Source organism: Ptychodera flava, chromosome 16, assembly GCF_041260155.1.
Source record: "Ptychodera flava strain L36383 chromosome 16, AS_Pfla_20210202, whole genome shotgun sequence".
NCBI classification, from domain to species: Eukaryota; Metazoa; Hemichordata; class Enteropneusta; family Ptychoderidae; genus Ptychodera; species Ptychodera flava.
The window spans coordinates 30598737-30618456 of NC_091943.1; the positions used below are offsets into that span (position 1 = coordinate 30598737).

The 19720-nt window shown below is 38.1% G+C and overlaps 2 protein-coding genes across 2 annotated transcripts in view; one reads left to right on the plus strand and one right to left on the minus strand.

Annotated features, from left to right (window-relative positions):
* LOC139114545 (NADPH-dependent diflavin oxidoreductase 1-like) overlaps positions 1 to 1072 on the plus strand; it is a 14236-nt gene extending 13164 nt beyond the window's left edge. Inside the window, exon 14 of the mRNA XM_070676332.1 lies at positions 465 to 1072. Within this exon, the coding sequence (XP_070532433.1) occupies positions 465 to 609 (145 nt within the window). The 3' untranslated portion in view covers positions 610 to 1072. The remainder of the gene's footprint in view (positions 1 to 464) is intronic.
* On the minus strand, positions 756 to 19461 carry LOC139114544 (uncharacterized). Its single transcript, XM_070676331.1, has 14 exons — positions 18902 to 19461; positions 15720 to 16668; positions 14745 to 14850; positions 14087 to 14180; positions 12940 to 13122; positions 12427 to 12534; positions 11353 to 11502; positions 10798 to 11172; positions 10276 to 10391; positions 4770 to 4851; positions 4413 to 4495; positions 3915 to 4115; positions 3510 to 3643; positions 756 to 1556 (listed from the first exon to the last, which is right to left on the minus strand). Exons 1-8 carry the CDS (start codon positions 19307 to 19309, stop codon positions 10945 to 10947), a joined length of 2226 nt encoding a protein of 741 aa, XP_070532432.1. The 5' UTR covers positions 19310 to 19461; the 3' UTR covers positions 756 to 1556; positions 3510 to 3643; positions 3915 to 4115; positions 4413 to 4495; positions 4770 to 4851; positions 10276 to 10391; positions 10798 to 10944.
* Positions 19462 to 19720: the final 259 nt, after the last annotated feature.

A 19720-nucleotide genomic window follows, 5' to 3' on the forward strand; every position in this document is an offset into this window, starting at 1 on the left:
CCATCTTTGTTGGTGTGCACTGATAGAGGAAGGCTGCTGCCACAGAAATAGCAGTGTGTTACAATTCCATAAGGACACTGCATTTTGTGGATTTTATCATAAATGTGCGCTGCTCACGATCTCACCCACCCCGTTTTCAGTCGTGTTTGTGGATCCTGGTACTGGGAGACAAGGGTAAGATGTGCACTCAACCCTTTCTCCACTATGGTTCGGTCCAACCCATCATTTCGGTGGTGTACGTGGAACTGTATACAAGGAAGTCCTTCCCCACACCTATGATAATTTGGTGATGATTGGCAAATTTATTTGAGATTTTTGAATTCAAGTAATGAAGTTTTGGTGAAATGTACCTGCATATAGCCACATACCGGTACTTCAGCTATTCTCTTTGATCACTGAATAAACTTGCTCGTTCTGTGAACTGTTGCATTCTTCAATATCTGTCTGTGTGTGTTCCCTTGCAGAGATTCTAAACAAATGCCAAAAGGTGTCAACGATGCCCTGAAGACTGCAATCAAAAATGGTGGAAATCTTACTGACAGTGAAGTCGATGAATACATGAAAAGACTTGAAAAAAGCAAACGATATCAAGCTGAGACTTGGTCATGATGGAAAATCACTTAACTTTTTACATCAGTGATTTGACAACCCAAGTTCCACTGGTCTTGGAACAACAAAGACAGAACTTTAATTTACTATAAAAATTGACATGCGTCGTTGACAGTAGGAGATGCTAGAGATGGACCAATAGTCTTGAATATCACATTTTGCACTCACTGCATTTATTGAAGGACATAGAATTTACATTTTCTATATTGGCATTGAGACAACTAATTAAGCATCATGAGATGCAGGGTCCATACAAATGTGGGAAAGTATTTACATGTACGGTACTCTAACTGCAAACAATAGACAAACATTTCAGCCCAACCAAACAAATCCAAGCATCAACTATTATAAACTTTCACATACATGAGAACTACAGTACTGTCAATACACTGAGAACAATAATTATCTCTGTTTACTTTGGGAGTAGCTTTATTATAACAATAAAGTCAATCTGTACACTTATAGTCTAGAAATCATTCTTTGATTTTCAGGCTCTGTGCCTCAAAAACTTCCAGTGTGATGGGGCTTCAGAGTGCCAGCGCTTGACTTGTTCATTGGTACATGTACAGTATACACAGACATCATTGGTTGGAAAAGTCTTTTGATATTGCCTGACAAAAAATTCCATTTCTCTAAGAGTCTTACTTATTTGCCCATTATGCACAGCTGATCAATTTCTGGTTCAGTGTCACTCTCTGCTCACTAATTGGAACAACATGAATTGCTGAGATCATAGCTGTTCTCTGATTGGTCAGTTCATGCGCATCTGTTTGCCCATTGGCTGATGTAGACTCCTCTATCATGCCAAGGAGCTCCAGAGAAAGCACAAAGACATGTTCCGTTGCATCTTGAGGAATAATTGACATTGCCTGGCAGCTGTGACAGAATATTTGAGTCAATGCAAATCTGGAAGTGTATGATGTAGAAAACTTGTTTTCAGCCAGATCCTGCAAAGTGAGGAGACCATAAGATTGTCAACAATGGTGGCCACTTTCCAAAGACTAGAGTCGTAATACCTGTGTTTTGATGTTAAGTTTTAGAGTAGAGAGAGGAATACCGATATGATACTTAAATACCAGGGGGTACCTAGTTATCACAATGAGAGAACTCCATTTACCAGCAATATTGAAAATGCCAAACACATGTTAAGTTAGTTGGAGTAGGGGACAATTTTATTTCTACACGTGGGACAATTACCTGTATTGGCAACATGAGTTAATCAATTATACACTTACTGGAAGGTAAAGCAGAAACACATGCATATGAAATATTTTGATGGCAGAATTATCTCCCTGTCCCCATAGAACTTGCTTGTGGCAGAATAAGTAATATTAAAATGGTGGACTGTATGATAAGAGTCAAATCAGTCAAATTGAGCATTTCCTCAGCAGAATAGTATTTCGAGGAAATTCAACTTGATTTTTTGCTCACATGTTCACACACATGAGCATATGGTTTAACCATGTCTGTGTGTGTGTGTGTCTGTGTGTGTGTCCGTGTGTCTGTATCCCCATTATCTCAAAAACGGCTGAACGTATTTCAGTCAAATTTGGTAGACATCTTCAGAATGCAAATGGCTAGAACTGAAAAGGTTTTGGTGGGCGTGGCTTGCATATTAATGAAGTTATGCAATATTGTTTTTTTCCGTACAATGGTTTCCCTATGGAGACGGTAATGACAGTGTAGACATATATCAAGAAATACTGCACCAAATTTCATAAAACTTTTCACAGATGACAGTCTCAGAACATTATGATGATACTGTGAGTGTCATGTCAATGATCTTCTCATTTGCATATTTAATGAACTTTTGTTATTAGTGAGATAACTCTGAAATTCCTGCACGAAACTTGATGATACTTGCAACAAATATTGATCTGATATATATCTAATTATACTTAGAAGCATTTGGCAGTGTCAAGTTAAAAAATAGCTCATTTGCATATTTTATGAAGTTTTGTAATTAGTGATATAATTCCGATATAACTATACCAAATGTGATGAAATCTGCTGCAGATACTGATCTGACTGATATCTAACTGTAGTGTAAAGCATTTAGTAGTGTGAAATTAATTAAGGGTTCATTTGCATATTTAATGAACTTTGTAATTAGTGATATTACTCTAAAATTACAGCGTTAAATTTGATGAAACTTGCTACAGATATTGATCTGATAAATCTCCAATTGTCCTGAGAAGCATTGAGCAGTGTCAAGTTAATAATTAGCTCATTTGCATATTTCATGAAGTTTTATGATTAGTCATATAACTCCGAAATAACTGCATCAAACGTCATGAAAACTGCTGCACATACTGATCTGACAGATATCTAACTGTGTTGTAAAGCATTTAGTAGTGTAAAGTTAATTAAGGGTTCATTTGCATATTTAATAAACTTTGTAATGGGGTATATAACTCTGAAATTACGCCACCAAATTTTGTGAAACATGCTACAGAAATTGATTTGATGAATATTTAATTGTGCTATGAATCATTGAACAGTGTCAAGTTGATTTAGGGTTTACTTGCATATTTAATGAACTTTGTAATTAGTGACATTACTCTAAAATTACAGCACTAAATTAAATAAAACGTGCTACAAATGTTGACCTGATGGATATCTAGTTGTCCCATGAAGCATTGAGCAGTGTCAAGTTAATTAACAGCTCATTTGCATATTAAATAAAGTTTTGTAATTTGTGATTAAACTCTGAGAGTACTGTGCGAAAAACCAGCTACATATAGTGATAAGATATATCTTATTGTTCTGTGAAGGGTACTACTATTAATGAACCTGTTGTAAAACACGTGAGCATATTCAGTTCATATCTGGTTATGTCTACTGCAACTGATGTATCCACTGGTAATGCAAAAGTGACAGCATGGAAGACCATTCTTTACCTTGATAGTTCCAGCATACATCTTAGTGACATGTCTCCATAGCGACAGTGATGTCCATTCCCCACAGGAAGAGTCTGAGAGGACCTCCAACACTGATGTCAATAACTGTGAGGTGTACAGAGAAATGTACGACCCTACCAAGGAAATAAAACAACACAGCAAAAGTACAAATATTAGTACAGCATAACACAAACCATTGAATCATAATTTCTCATGTGAAATGGGTAAATCTGGATATTTGAACTGGGTATGCATGTTGAAATAATCATGAAATGGATCATGGATTTTTCATTCATTTATAATAAGTGTAAACATTATTCGTATCCTGACCAGACATATTTGCCAGCATTGGTGGACAAATCATTATCATGTTCAACTAATTGATTCTTTAGGATTCTGATTTACCTTGAAACTCATGGAAGGGTAGCTGCTTCATGAACCTTGTACTGTATGGCACCCTTATGTCCCATCATGCATCAGTTCCTGTAAAACTGAAACAATGGTGTTCCAGTCAGCCCTGGTGCATTGTGGGAGGACTTGAACCAGTGCGACCAAGAACTCTTTGTATAACTCTTCTGGTGGTGCCAAGTTGCCCCTCTTGAGATGCTACATATGTGACAAAACAAGTTTTTTAAATCACTGATAAAGACAAGATCTATCAAGCGTGTTCTGTTGAAAGTAAAAACATACACAAATGGTAAAATAGTGCCATTCTTAACCCTTTGCACCCTGACCCCCTGGTACTCTATGACGTCATCGGACATTTCTGTCCGAGCCGGGTTCAAAGGGATAATATTCTGAAGAAGATTCAAGGAGAAATTCATTATTTGATCAATGTTCACTGGAAAAGCAATGTGTACTTTCATACTTCCAAATAAAAGAAAGTGTAACACTAGTACACACCTTGAGGAACACATCTGATATCTGCTTTGACACTCTGCAGCCCTGGACAAATGCAAGGAGTCCACCAGATGTTACATCTTCACCTGTCAATAGGGGAATAAGAAATGCATTGATCATGTACATGCATTGATGTCAAGGAATTACCAATGATTATGAGTACGGTATATGAAATTTTCTGCAAATGCTGGATAACAACTACATGCTACGGTATGATGGCATTCAGCATCTGTTTGCTTTGTGCATTTTCATGGGGTCAATTTTTGAAATCATTGAAAATACAGGTAACATGTTAAAACTTAACACATTGATGTACTTGGGTGTGCTGTACAGTGAAACACTGCAGACATGGATATTTACCTATTGCATGGTTGTCTGCATTGAAGGGTTGCCAATCACTGCTTGGTAAGTCACAGATATCATACAGCTCAGCTGGAACATTCTGAAAGACAACAAAAAGTAATTTTAGTGATGCTTAAATATTCACCAACACTAGTGATGCTAAAATATTCACCAACACTAGTGATGCCAAAATATTCATCAATGCTGCCACTGAAGGAGATTTCATGTTGTTCGGGATGCTAACAAGATGCAAAAAATAGCGTCAATGACACTGTAGCTCCCATCCTGGACTATTTAGTGTTTGTTCTCTGGTCAGATATTTGAACATGTGTGAAAGGGATAAAGTGCATGAAGTGAAAATACTTAAATGAAATGTACTGGAGACAGTGAAATATGTTTAATGTGATTATTCAGAATATAAAATGGAAAAAAATACAGAATTAGATATATCGAATACTGTGATACAACCATTAACTCAACAAGTCATTTACAATGACATAGTCCCCACTTGTAATAGGAGTATTAGTCTTGATGGGGCAGGAAAATGTGGTCATTAAGAAGTATCACTGGAGTGTATATGTTGAGATCTATGGGCACATAGGTCTATGTCGTTGTTCCCATTTGAAACACATGAGGCATGTCTAAGTTATGGTTCTAAATCGGGAAAAAAGATCAGACCTCTAGCAGTATTGGCTAGCCAAGAAATACATATGCGCATTATAAATGAGGTACAAGATGTGACATCTTAAAGGGAAACCTAAGTCCAGCGACATTGACCGTTTATCCCTTCCAAAGTCACCCTTGAATAAAATGCAGCTCAAATTTGCAACATAATTGCACGCGCCGACGACTACGGAGCGACGAAAAGGGACATTGAAGTAGACGACATTTATGGAAATGAGCTCGGAATTCCATGGGCGCGAAAGGGCTCATGGGAGGAGCGTGCGTGACGTCATCGGCGATACACGAACGTGTGTAACAGCTTACCAAAGCATTGGAGTCTATGACTGCAGCAGTGCAGTTCTGCATGTTACGACTCTTTTATGCTCAGTAGCATAAAAAATGATTAACTGTTGTTCACTTGAGTGCAAAAATCACTCAAGGAAGAACAAACTGAGTCAGCTTTTATCGTCGTCCCACAGAACAGCTTTTTCGAAGACAGTGGCTAAAAGAAAGTCGGGCGAGTTTTAAAATCTTTAAAAGATAAAAAGTTATGTTCTACTTCTTTCATGATGATTGTTTTATAAGGGATTTCGGGATTCTGATACCGATACAAGACTATACTACACAATGCGGTTCGTATCTTGACATGCTGAGTCAGCCTACTATCGCCGGTTTTAACCAGATAAATATTAATATTGGCGATTTCGGGACTCTAAAATCCGAAGACGGAAACTACACAAAGCGTCTCTTATCTCGACAGCCCGGGTCTGCGAAATCGCCGATATATACCCAATAAATATTGTCAATTTCGGGACTATATCTGGTAATATTGATATAACAAGATATACTGGAATGACTTCTCGCCTATTGTGTCTCGGCACGGCGGGTCTGACAAATCGCCGATATTATATTTACCCGATAAATATCAATTGCGCCGGGACTCCTAGACTAATGCAGACGATTCAGTGTGGCTGTTTTCGGACGACCTCGGTTTTCGGACATTTAATGACATGCTTCTCGTTGTACTCACTTCGCTCTGTATTGATAGTGTTTTACAAGTCATGTGACAGCATATTAAGTCAAGTGACGCTGTTGTCCCGTTTCGGATATTTTTTCGGTAGAAGCTATTTCGGGCTACAAACTTAGCCACACCGTTCGATACAAGGTGTCGAACGCAACACACAGAGACAGCCCATGTCCGATATTTAAGCGCCATACACGTCGAAATAAGCTTATAGTTGCGTCGTCCATGGATTAGACGTAACTAATTTATCACATATTTTTACAAACAGTTTTCTAAACACATCGAAATTGAAAATCGGGGGTTTGAAGTTTCAAAATATCAATATTTAGCCCCTATAATCACATTCGAAATACGACGTCCGATTACTGCGATAGCAGTCCAATTACTACGCACTCAACATGGGGTCAACAATTTGGCAACTTTGACCCCCTAAATAACACTTCCGTCCTGTCAACAGTTTGAGGATAAGCGCAATAAAGTTTCGAAGGATATGGTAATAAGATTTCGCAGTGCTCGTCATTTATGAAACGGCTTTGAGCGAAATTCACTACCCTGTCCGAAAAACTGTCACTAGATTTACTTGCACTGTGTGGTGTCGGCACGCTGGTCTGCGAAATAAGATATTTATCCGATAAATATTGGCGACTTAGGACTTTAACTCTGATACTAGACGATACATTGTCAAATTGAGGGTCAATGTCCGATGTATATCGGAGATTTCACCACCTAACAGATCCGACTACCTCTGTCCGACTCTAAGTTCAAAAATAGCATCCATGGCTGGTAGTCAAGAATACTGTATGTTATTGTTAGATTTATTCATGCACGAAATACATGTTTTACATGCAAAGCATTTGTTCATTAAATGTCCACACGAACTTTCATACACTACTATCGGGACTTCGTCGAGAGGGCCGATCGGATATCACCGTGATTTGGGAGGGCCTTGCACGAATTACTTTCTGTACAGGTAATACATTTTTACTTGGCGATCGATCTGGACTTGAACAGAGGTCATATCGGACATCATCGGGAGTTTTGGCTGGTCTTGTATGAAATACATTCTTTACAACAATAGACGATACTGTCTTTTTTAAATAGCGGGCAAATATCCACTATATCGGAGATTTCATCACTTTGTAGATCTGAGTAAGCCCGACTTCCTAAGTTCGAAACGAACTTCGAAAAAATAGACGACACTATAGATTTGTCGAATCGCGAATAAATATTTTCCGATACATATTGGAGATTTCGCAACCTTAAAGATCTGGCCAAGCTCGACTAACATGGTAACACCATAGACCCTCGAGGTCTATGGTAACACATACAATCAGTCAATCCTTCCGTATCATTCACGAACCAAAAATTAATTTTAAGCGACTGGTAAAGAAAAACTATGTTTTAGAAACGTAGCGTTGAAGGATCGCAGGGTCACTCAGTGTCTCCAATTCAGTTCGGGGTCTGTACAAGCACAGTGACTCCCTTCGTGGAATCATACACAAAACGCAAACAACCAAATATGAACGATGTGTGGAGATGCTTTCATGATATCTTGGTTCAAATTAGTATGGTTGATTTCAGTCGGGGAAAATTAATACTCGATGTCAGAAATATCGCTGTCCGAACTCTCCATAGTCGTCTTACAAACGCGCTGAACTGTTTACAGAACTCCTTCAGCTGCAAGCTACAATCGTCTGTATCGCCGATGACGTCACGCACGCTCCTCCCATGAGCCCTTTCGCACCCATGGAATTCCGAGCTCATTTCCATAAATGTCGTCTACTTCAATGTCTCTTTTCGTCGCTCCGTAGTCGTCGGCGCGTGCAATTATGTTGCAAATTTGAGCTGCATTTTATTCAAGGGTGATTTTGGAAGGGATAAACGGTCAATGTCGCTGGACTTAGGTTTCCCTTTAAGGTCTAATATCCTATCAAAATTGGAGGGTATAGAACTTGTGGTTACTGAAATATGCATATATATGTATAATCAAGGTCAAAGGTCATCGAGGTCACATGACATTTGAAAAAAAAAATATATATTGCTAATTAATCCCTATATGCCAGAAAATCAGATCTCTAGCTCTATTCGCTTGCCCAGAATTAGATGTGTACATAATTAATGGGGTAAAGCGTGTGTTGTCATAAGGTCTCCCATCCTACTAAATACAAAGGACATAGCACTTGTGGTTACTTATTTATTGACATAAACATATATTTTAGGTAAAAGGTCACCGAGGTCACTTGACATTTTCACAAAAAAATTGTATTGCTAAGTTATCCCTATATACCAAAAATCAGACCTCTAGCTCTATTTGCTCGCTCAAAATTAGATATGCACATAATTAATGAGGTACAATATGTGGCGTCATAAGGTGTCCCATCATACCATACATGAAGGGTGTAGCACTTGTGGTTACTGAGTTATGGACAAATATGTATATTTGAGGTCAAAGGTCACTGAGGTCACGTGACATTTTGTCAAAAAAATTGTTTTGCTAAGTTATCCCTATATACCAAAAATCAGACCTCTAGCTCTATTGGCTCGCTCAAAATTAGATTTGTGCATAATTAATGAGGTACAATATGTGGCGTCATAAGCTGTCCCATCATACCATATATGAAGGGTGGTAGCACTTGTGGTTACTGAATTATGGACAAATATGTATATTTGAGATCAAAGGTCATCAAGGTCACATGACATTTTGTCAAAATATCCGAGATATCTGCGTGAACGGATGGACTCACGGATGGACGAACAGACGGACATGACCCAATCTATAAGCTCACTGGACTTCATCCGTGGGGACTAAAAATTGTGTCACTGCATCCTTTTTGCAATATGAATACGATGAGAAACTAAATTTTTATTTTTCATGGCCTTATACATGGGAGTCTATGGAGATCTGCCTTATACATGGGAGTCTATGGACGTGTAAACTAAAAATATGCAAATTTCACCACGATTTGCCCAAATTTGGGAAAGGTCACTCCTATGCACTTCCATACCAAGTTTCAAATCAATCAGACTTGTGGTTTCAGAGCAGGAGATTTTTGACCAAAAATGGGAGAAAATTACAAAAAAATTCATGAAAAATAGCAAGTCCAAGATACTGACCCAAGATGTGCACAATCATTTCATGTCAGCCCAAAGTACTTACATACTAATTTTTCATGTAATCTGCTCAGTGGTTATTGAGTTTTTTCAATTTTGACTGTTTTTACATTTTTTCACTTAATTTGCATATTTTTGGCAATGACAACTTCATTTGAACAAAATCTCATCTACAGCCCATCATCCATGTACACACCAAATATCAAGATGAAATGTACAGCGGTTTTGGAGTTTTGATGTTGACGGACAGACATACAGACATACAGACATACAGACACACAGACATACAGACATACAGACATTTCCCTAGCCTATAAGAATAGCTTCCATTGCCATATATACATATGGCTATGGGAGCTAAAAATTGTGTAACTTTGAAATCAAGAAATGACAGAAAGCTAAAGCACAAACAGGATATGCTGTATAGTATTTTTTTGTTACTTGGCAAACTTTGAACTTGTCTTTTATACCAATGACACTTATGGCCAACACCATGCACTGATCACAATGAGAAATACAAATTTTGCTAGGAAACCCTCTCATCTCAGTAAACTAGAACAACATTAGCTGTTTCCCTACATATACAGGAACACCAATGTGACAAGTTAAAAACATGCATTTCTAACGAGTATTCGGAAGTTTACTAAGAGACTATAGCCAACACTGCCAATACTGAATGGAATTACACAAGTTAGAGATACTGTTCCTTGAAGATGGATTGCTTACTTGCTTGTGATCACAGTTAGCATCTTGAAGGAATTCTCTCAAGTGAAGACACACCAACCAATGCATACCCTCTAGTCTGTTTTGCAACCAAATAAGACCATTTCTATCAACAAGTCCTGTAATGGAAAGCAAAAAGGATCTCATCTGAATCTTAACATAAGACGATTAATTGAAAAAAGAGAAATCTAAAGTGTTATCAAACTTCAATGACCCAGTGCAAGAATGTGATTTTACACATTATGAGAGTAACAGGAAAATAGGCTGGAAAAAACCACTTTTGACTCACACCAGTGGAAATTGTTTCGTCCATGTCGCATAATGGTGTTACAGCCTTCAGAATTTTAAGCAGGGTTGGATTAAAATTCAGGGAATAAGAATTTGCGAAAATCAGTTTTTAACTCCAAAAAAAGGAGCAGTGCCACTGCTGCACTGAGTTTTCAAAATCAAATTCCTCAATAGGAACAAAGTGTCAAGTCAAGACTGAATGCAACAACAAGGTGTCAATAATATGTGTAATGCTACCTTTTGCAAGAGCAATCTTTACAATTTCACTAATCTGATGAAGAAGGTCCACTGTCAGTTCCTTGATTTCCAACTTGCTACCATGGTAACTGTAAATTGTATCCCACAACACATTACACTCTTCCAACAGACTGCACATACAAAGCATTATGGGATATGGCTGAGGTCAATCATCCAATGACTACCATCCAGTGACCTTGTAGTTTCCAAGGCAACTTTGAAAAGCAGCAATGCTGTGGAAGTTGGCAGAGTGTTGTCTGTTTGTTTGTAGTTTAAACTGAGGTACGGTAGGACACATGTCTTGACCAGTTCTTGAACATCCAGCAAAGGAGGATGTGTTAGTGGACTGGTCTGGTCTAAAGGTGATTTGAAGGGCTGGAAAAGAAATGAAAAAACTGACTTTACATTGGATACAATAATGGAGCAAATTGTACCTACCTGAAATGCAATGTTTTGAAATGTACCATTACTTGTAAAAACATAATTGAATTTTATACTTGTTGAAATCATGAAAACAGCACTGCTCCTGACAACAATTAAAACATCTGCACTCACTTGTAACAATAATCGCACCAGCTCCAGAAAATTATTCTTCTGCATGGCTGATTCCGATGATGTGATTCCAGCTTGGTATAATTCCTGACACAGAATTGTTGTGTCAGAATTTATCTTGTATTTGCACGATGAAGCCATACACTGCAAAATCTGCAACAACAGGAAAGGAAAGATATGGATTCTTTCAGTCGACAAAAGTAAAACTTTGCATCCATTTGTTGACAAACAAGAATTAAGCATCAAGAAGAATTTGTTCCAATATTCCAAGTATGCATGTCGCACTGTCGACAACATTTACAATAATGGTAACCATATCTCATCGATACTTGAAAGTTTATTTCAAAAACCATCTCAGATATGACAATGAAAAGATTCCAGTGCAAAAGACATGCAAATATTGCTCAACAAAATCTTCTAAGACTTTAAATACAGGAAAGGGGAAAACACATAGTTAAACATTCTCTCTTTACTTGGGCTCTGACAAAATCTGGAAAAGAAAATGCGCTGCAATTTTTTTGAACTTTCAAAAGTGTTAGTCGTAATACCATTTTATACAAATGCAGCAGATAAAGGTATTCTAAATTCAACTCTGTTTAAAATGAATTTATATTCTGTGAATATTGTTATTGAAAACAGTAATATTACTAACACACCTCCTAAGATAAGCTCTTCAAAGTATACATAAAGCATGGAATACTTGAAGCCAACCACAATAGTATTCATCCATGTAGACAGTACATATATGTATTTTGTTATTATGCAAATTTGGAAATAATGATAAACTATCAATGGGATATATTCTTGAACCTCAGACTGCACATTATATAAAGGATAGGGTACTTCTGAATAGAATAGAAATAACTTCATGTACATTGTACCTCCTTGGTTTTGACAAGCTGTGTGGATATGGTGTCCTTGCTGTAGTAACAACATGTACTCTGAGCACCTATCACAGGACATGGGAATCCTTGATCCTCAATATGGAGTTATGCATGCACCTGGAAGTTGTGTTTAATACTGAATGTGTGGAGATTTTGCACAAAGTCACATGGGCTGAAATGAGGAAACCCTTACCTGAATTATCAGGTGAACTTGTGCAGAGCTGCTTATTGCCACGGATATAGCTTTGCTCAGGGTTTCACATGGAGACTGGAAACACAGACTAGAAACTTCTGCTAAGAGCTGTAAAAGGATTATCAAAATGATGTAAATTACATTCATGACATTAAGCTACATAAAATGACTTGGTCACCATAAATTTTGCATATATCCGTCATATTCATGCATGGTAAAAAGGATATGTCAGTCATGTTTACTGATGAAATTGCTGCAGTTCTGAATACAGTATTGGTGGTACATTTTTTACACATAGACACCAGAGCAAAACCGGTGATTGATTACTTTAAATATAGGTGACCGAATTCCTTTTCAGTCCAGTCCAGCATAAAGAAGCACACGAAAATTTCAGAAAAATCTTATCAAATATCACAAAATGGATAACTGAGCAAATGCTGCCTGTTGTTACCATACAATGACATCTGACCAAAATTTGCTGAATAAAATACAACAAGAATATTCACTATTTACCTCTTGGAAATCAGATTTCTTATCCACATTGACAAGTTGATTGAAGACAGTTGTCAAATGCTGGTGATAGCTAGCTGGCAAGGACTGTTCAAATATTGTTGGCAAACCGTAAGTATCAACAATGTGGTCTCTAATCCTGTTTTGTAACATTATTGGCAGGGTCCTGAAGCACTGAAGGGTTACCTGAAAAAGTATGGTGACATATAAACCACGATTGATAAAATGGTGAAATTGAGCAATGTTGTGAAGGGTGTTTCAATGGCGACTGCCAGTCTATGACAAGCTGAAATTCAGCAATAATTGCTACCATTTCAGGTAAACTTTTGGCAATTTTAAGCAGTGCTCGAAATTAGACTTTTCTCTGGCTACCAAAATCCATGAAATGGTAGCCCACACGGACTACCAACGACCAGGACATGAAATTCAGTCAGTACTTGGCGTGCCATATTCGTTTCTTTAGGATGAGCTAAATGTAGTCAAATCCAGCTGGACACAGTAAGACCAGACTATGATTTTGTTATTACAGAGACAACAGTGCAGTGGAATTTTGGAAGAAATTTCAATATCTCAACTAATGTACTTAAATGACAGGCACAGGAAATGTTGGCCAATTATATAAAATGCATTTTCATTGCATTTTGATAATAATGTATCAATCACGGATGATATGCCGCCTTCCTACAGAAAGCCCGTGGTCTATTTTTAACCCTGCTACAGTATGTCTTGATGTGAAGGATTTGCTTGTTGTCATGACGACTATCAAAATTTGCATACAACTCTGAGAATGAAAGAAGTTGTCAATAGGCCACCAGTCTTTTGAGGATCACTGTTGTCCGTATACCTGTTTTCCTTTGAGTTTTAGGTGTGCAAGTATTCACATTCAATGACTAGAAAATTCACTTCATGGGCAGAATCTTGAAATTTTTTTTTCTTTTTTGGCTAATGAAAAGAAAAATATCCATAAACTAAGATATGCATGGGCTACCGGCCATTGTCACTGGGCTACCAACTTCAGAAAATGGTAGCCCAAGTGGACTACCAGGGAAAAAGTTGATTTCGAGCCCTGTTAGGTAAATTTAAAAACTGCGTTGCTGTCTAAATGGATAGCTGTGATAATTTCTGTCGTATAAAGAAATTCATCACTTACCTCTCTGAGTTCGAATAGGAGTTCCTTCTGATTAATTTCTGAAGTAGGGCTACTCATGACTTCATGCAGTATCGTTATCAACTGTATTGTCAACCTGAAAACGCAAAATGACACTATCAAGATCAAGATCACAAAGTAAGAAGTTTTTTATGATCAACTTGACAATAATATCAAAATGTGAAGTACATGTAGCATCAGTAAATATAACAATAAATTTATCCGCTGATATTAATCAAATTTTTGTTTAGAGTATGTGAGTCTTTGATAGCAGTCATGAAACTTTGACATCGATTTGACTGGCTAGTTCCTTATTGACTTAACTTCTGTGCTATCCATACACATATCATGTACACATAACCTTTTGATTAATGAAAAATGTACCTTTCCTATTGTTTTGAGATTTTTAAAAGTTTGAGGTGTACATGTAAGTGGCTTATCATTTTTCTAAACTTCAAACAGTTTGTGCCATATTATCTGAATTTGTAAGGCCATCTTCGCGTCCAAAAAATCAATGTGCACTCAATATCGTAAGTTCAAGCTACATGTAATTTGAAAGGTTTGCTCTCAAGTCTTGTAGATAGCTGTTCTAATTAGCTGATATATTCTAGTCCACAGATCACAGCAGCTGTGGTTTGATAACGTAGAGCCTAAAACTCACTGTGCAGAAGACATTCCTGGTAGATTAGTTCCGATGCATTCTATCCATCGTTTATCACAAAACCAAAGCTGTCTGCATCCTGAAGACAACAACCACTCCATGCATTCTACAGAAAACAAAATTTGCATTCAAAAGAAAAATTACATTGTTGTGTATAAAAACAGTACAGGTGTTCTCCTTCCATTAAAGGTATACAGTCACCTGTAATCTAAATATGCCCATATACAGTCAAAGGGGCATTCCTTGGTATTCAAAATGCCTATGTGAGGGTGCTGTTTTTAAAAAGTGGCACCCGCTTAAAATCTGTGATTGGTTAGATATTCTCCTTCCATGGTAACTGTGGCAAAATTGGAACAGGTGACAGTAAACCTTTAATCACCTTTAATAACATTTTTCTATGTTGTAACAAAATAAGAACAAACGGCTTTTCCAAAGCTAAGAAGCTGAATAAACTAGAACATTCTAGCTCTTGGGCCAAAGTACTGCTGCATGTTATGACTGAAACAATGTAATATGATTTTGATTTGAAGCTGATTAATCTACCGAATAGCTAATGATTTGAGGATGATGTAAATATCAGATATAACTTCAAACATAGAGTAAACACTTTTAAATTTCAGTTTTGACAACAAGCTATTGTGAATCTCCAAGGTTCTTGATGCTGCTATTCTGGAATCTTGAAAGACTGTATTATATCAAATGTATACAGAAGGAGAAGACATATCATCATGATGAACAATCCTGCAATATTATTTGTAAAAAAACAATTAAATTATGTGCTAGGAAAGTGATATACACACAAATTGCTGCAGGGTTCCTCAATCACAAGGTGAAGGGACCAAACCCATTCTTATCAATGATGAGTGTGAATCACATGTGTTTATGGGGTATTGGGGATGAATTGATTGCAGAAGAGAGTTTACAAATGCAACTACAATAAGACAGATCCATTACTTAATTCATGTCAATATTCACCTTGATAGCCCTTGAGTCTTTCATTTACTCGCCAGACAGCTTCTTTGAATTTCACCTCAAAGACATCCTCAGAGATAGACGTGTCGGTCACTTTGCCTATCTGTGTATGTGTCTCTGGCAATTCAGCTGATATCGGTGCACTGTCGCTTGGTGCAAGTGAAATATTTTTCAACTTTTCACACAATTCCTCTGTGTAATTTCTCAAACTGGGAATATTCTCTGAGCCCTCTGTAAGTGAATCTTCTCTGAAGACATCGCTGACTGATAGCATTTCTAGTGTATCATACAAAGTACTCAGAGTTTCTGAGAAATGTGTTACTGATTGCTTTTCTCTGGTGTCATCTTTGCATTTATCCTCTGAATCCATCAGCAACTCAGGCCATACATTACAGAGTACATCGCGGAGAAGTGGGATGACAGTTGCTATCACTTCTAGTCGTACTCCAAAGTTCAAATTTGTTACATTCTTTGAATGTGACATGTAAGGGCTTATTTTTTCCAAGCCATGAGTCAGACTCACAATTTGTGAACTGCTTTCAAGATTCACATTTCTGGTCAAGAGGTTGTCAAGCCTTCTGCAATGTTGTATTACTTCGTTTTCAGAAAGACTTCTCGCTGATGTTTTCTGACCTTTGTGACTTTGACCTCTAGATGTTGGCCAATCAGTCATCATACAACAAAGACAGTCTGAAAACAATTTGATAATTCTCCATTTTGTCTCTCTCTCACAAACTGTGTTCTTCATTTTATCAAATGATTTCAACAAGGTCGTGATAACCTGGTGTCCACTCTCGCCATAAGTTTCCATGTGTCCTTGTGACCATGTCAGGGCTGATTGTAACATATCTATCCAGAGTTGAACATCCCCATCATTCAGATCTGTAGTCATACAGGTTATCAGTTCTGCTAAATACACGTTCTGTGTCTTCACAGGCAACTGTAATAGGCACTGTAAAGGAAGTTTGAAATATTAATGAGGACTTTTTGATCAAAATAACGAAAAACTGGTTATTAAAATGTAATTGCATTGGATTCTTGGTGGTGTAAAGTCGAAGGCATACTGGGCACTGATTTTGTAGTCACTGTAATTGATGATGGAAGCTGGTCACCTCGACCTGTCCTTTTCGACCCCAGTAATTCAGACCTTGTCACTGGTAGTGGTCACCTCGACCTCAGAACTCTAGTCACTTCGACCTGGGAGAATTTATGGTATTTCTATAATAAAACCTGCTTGCATCAAAACAATTCAGCCATTTTGATACACAAAATGCAGGCACCACAGTGTAGCATGCTGTGCCTGTGCGTAATAAATGTGGCAACGATGCGATTGGCCTTGTACAAGAATACAATGCATCTGCCTTTTTGGCCATGGAGAGTTTTGGCACTTGGTACGGCTTTTAGTAATTGGTGCAATCTGTGACGCAATGGCGCAATACACAACATTACACCAACGGATACAATAATTTTCCTACGTGCCACGGCACCAAACAGAGTTGGATGATACTATGAATAATAGGGCTGGCAGCTTGGCAGTGCATCATGATTTTTTCAATGTAGCACAGAATAACAACAAATTACTTGTAAACTTGACAGAAAAAAGTGTGACGTAGGCTTAATGTGAAATAACTTCAAATTATGAATAGAAATGAAGTTTATGAAATCAAATTTAAGATGATCAGTGATTGGTGATGCTCTCCATTTTTGGAGTGAACCATTCCTGGTCTGCTCTGCATTCAGTGATTACTGAGAGGCGACATTTGACAATGTCAGTCCTGTGCAGCTGCACCTTTCAGTGACTTTTCAAGAGTATACCCTTTGCAAAGCAAAGTCTATCGCTCTTAACTAAATGGTATGAATGGTAAAATGTCACACTTGGTTGCAAAAACATATTTGCGACAAATTGATGGTAAACAGTGATATTGGAGAAAGGATGTTGGTTATCGTCTTCATTACTAGAAAGTAGCAATGAAATGTTACCATGGTAACACAGCGTGCTGGCAGACAAGTTGGCTACAGATGGAGACATGTGGATATGCTATCCAAACATGATACGATCTCTAAGTCAGAAGCAATTCACACTCAGAGTCAAAGGTGTAAAGACAAAGTAAAATATTGTTGGCTGATAATTTTAGTTTTTCGCACCAAGATACCATTTGTCTGTCGTGACAGCATCATTTTGAAGTTGATGTGCATGCCCAATTGTGCTATGTGTACAATGTATCCCAGAGGGATCTCTAGATTCCGTTGGCTCAATATTGCATATTGTGCCAGAGATTGCACCGATTACTAGTATAAGCCTGAGCCCTTGGTGTGTTCCTGGCATTACCAGCTTCCATTAAAGCCCTTCAAAGTGCTATGAGTATCGAACCATGGATGTGTAAAATAGATCTATTTTTGTACATCCATGATCAAACAAATTAGACCACGTGCTTTCGAGATAACGATACAAGTTTTTGCCTCTGATAGTACCGAAGGAAAGCCTGAGGTTAGCTGCAAAATTGTAGCTCTACGGTGAGGCGGTCGGTGAGTTTTGGTTTTTGTGACATTACTCACCAGTAGAGCTACAATGCCGAAGGCCCTGAAGCATACAAAATAAGTACGCTGCACATGGCATGGAATTTTGATGTAAAATCCCATATATTTATTGCATTTGGTCATACGGATTTATCATTACTGAAGATTAAACACTATACTACACTAACCTTGTCGTGTATGGGGTTTGGTATTTGTTCAAATACGTTGATCGCGTTCCAAAAACATTTCTTGGAGCCGCTATTACCAACTTTCGGTAATGGCGGCTCCCAGAAACACGCTCAATGTTTATGAAACGCGATCGACGTGTCTGTGCTAATACCAAACCCCATAAGTGGCAAGGTTAGTGTAGTAGTACTAGTGTAGTGTTTAGTCTTTAGTAAGTGATAAATCGGTACGACCAAATACAGTAAATATGTGGGATTTTACATGAAAATGCCGCACTATGTGCAGCGCGCTTATTTTGTATGCTACAGGGCCTTCGGCATTGTAGCTCTACTGGTGAGCGATGTCGCAAAAACCAAAACTCACCGACCGCCTCACCGTAGAGCTACAATTTTGCAGCTAGCCTGAGGTAAGAGGGGTCGAGATGAATAGGATGGTGAATGGCGAGAATAACAGCAAAATGGAAGACACGACAACATATGTACCTCGCTGCAGTGTTTTCCCATACCACAAGTCTTCAAAAGTGAGACATAGACAGGTGTATCGAATGCTGGAAGTGATCTATGGATCGTGTCGAATACACTGAGATTGCCAATGCCAGTTTCATGGGAGTTCTTGACAACATCGTCACTTTTCTCAGATATGCTGCTCGGTCTGTCCATCCACTTAACGAAAAACGCGGCATGAATTTTGAACCGACTAAATTCTTTTTGTACGCTATTGTTGTCAGTGGAGAGGCCAGCAATAATGTCATTGACGGCTTCTGTAATGACAGTCGCATACTGCTTGCAGTCTTTCTTGTTGACAATCTCAGCAAGTGTTTTTGGAAGCGCCTGCTGTTCAGCCCGTCGGAAAGCGCCTTGCAAAACAGAAAAGTCATCGCTGAACTCCATTTCTGGCTGAAAACCAATAGAATATTGGTAACTTTTCTACTCTTCTCAGTGACTCAAGATATTGTACACACATTTGCTGCCTGGAACACATGTAAGACAATGTCTCCGTCGGCGTCACGTCGAGTTACATGGAAGTCGCCATGTTTTCTACCCCAGAGGATGCTGGGAAGAAGATGACCTTCTCTTTTTCGGATATTTAAGTATAATCGAAACACCTTACATATTTCAACTATTATCTGATCTAAGCGACAAAATAAAATATTTTAGACAGCTTTATGGTGGTGTAGAATGAAGTACGTGAAACCTTGTTAGTTGCAAGCTGCGCGTCATGTCACGTGGAGTGGTCCGGCGAAAGAGGCGGGATTCTTAGAGCATTGATTGGCTGAAAGTTTTGGGGGCAATTTACTGATT

Coding starts and splice junctions, on each gene's coding strand:
- LOC139114544 (XM_070676331.1), bottom strand. CDS start 19,309: ATGGAGTTCAGCGATGACTTTTCTGTTTTGCAAGGCGCTTTCCGACGG. Junction 14,851..15,719: donor AAGACTCAAGGGCTATCAAG/GTGAATATTGAC, acceptor TGTTTTCTGTAG/AATGCATGGAGTGGTTGTTG. Junction 13,123..14,086: donor TCCTATTCGAACTCAGAGAG/GTAAGTGATGAA, acceptor ATACTTTTTCAG/GTAACCCTTCAGTGCTTCAG.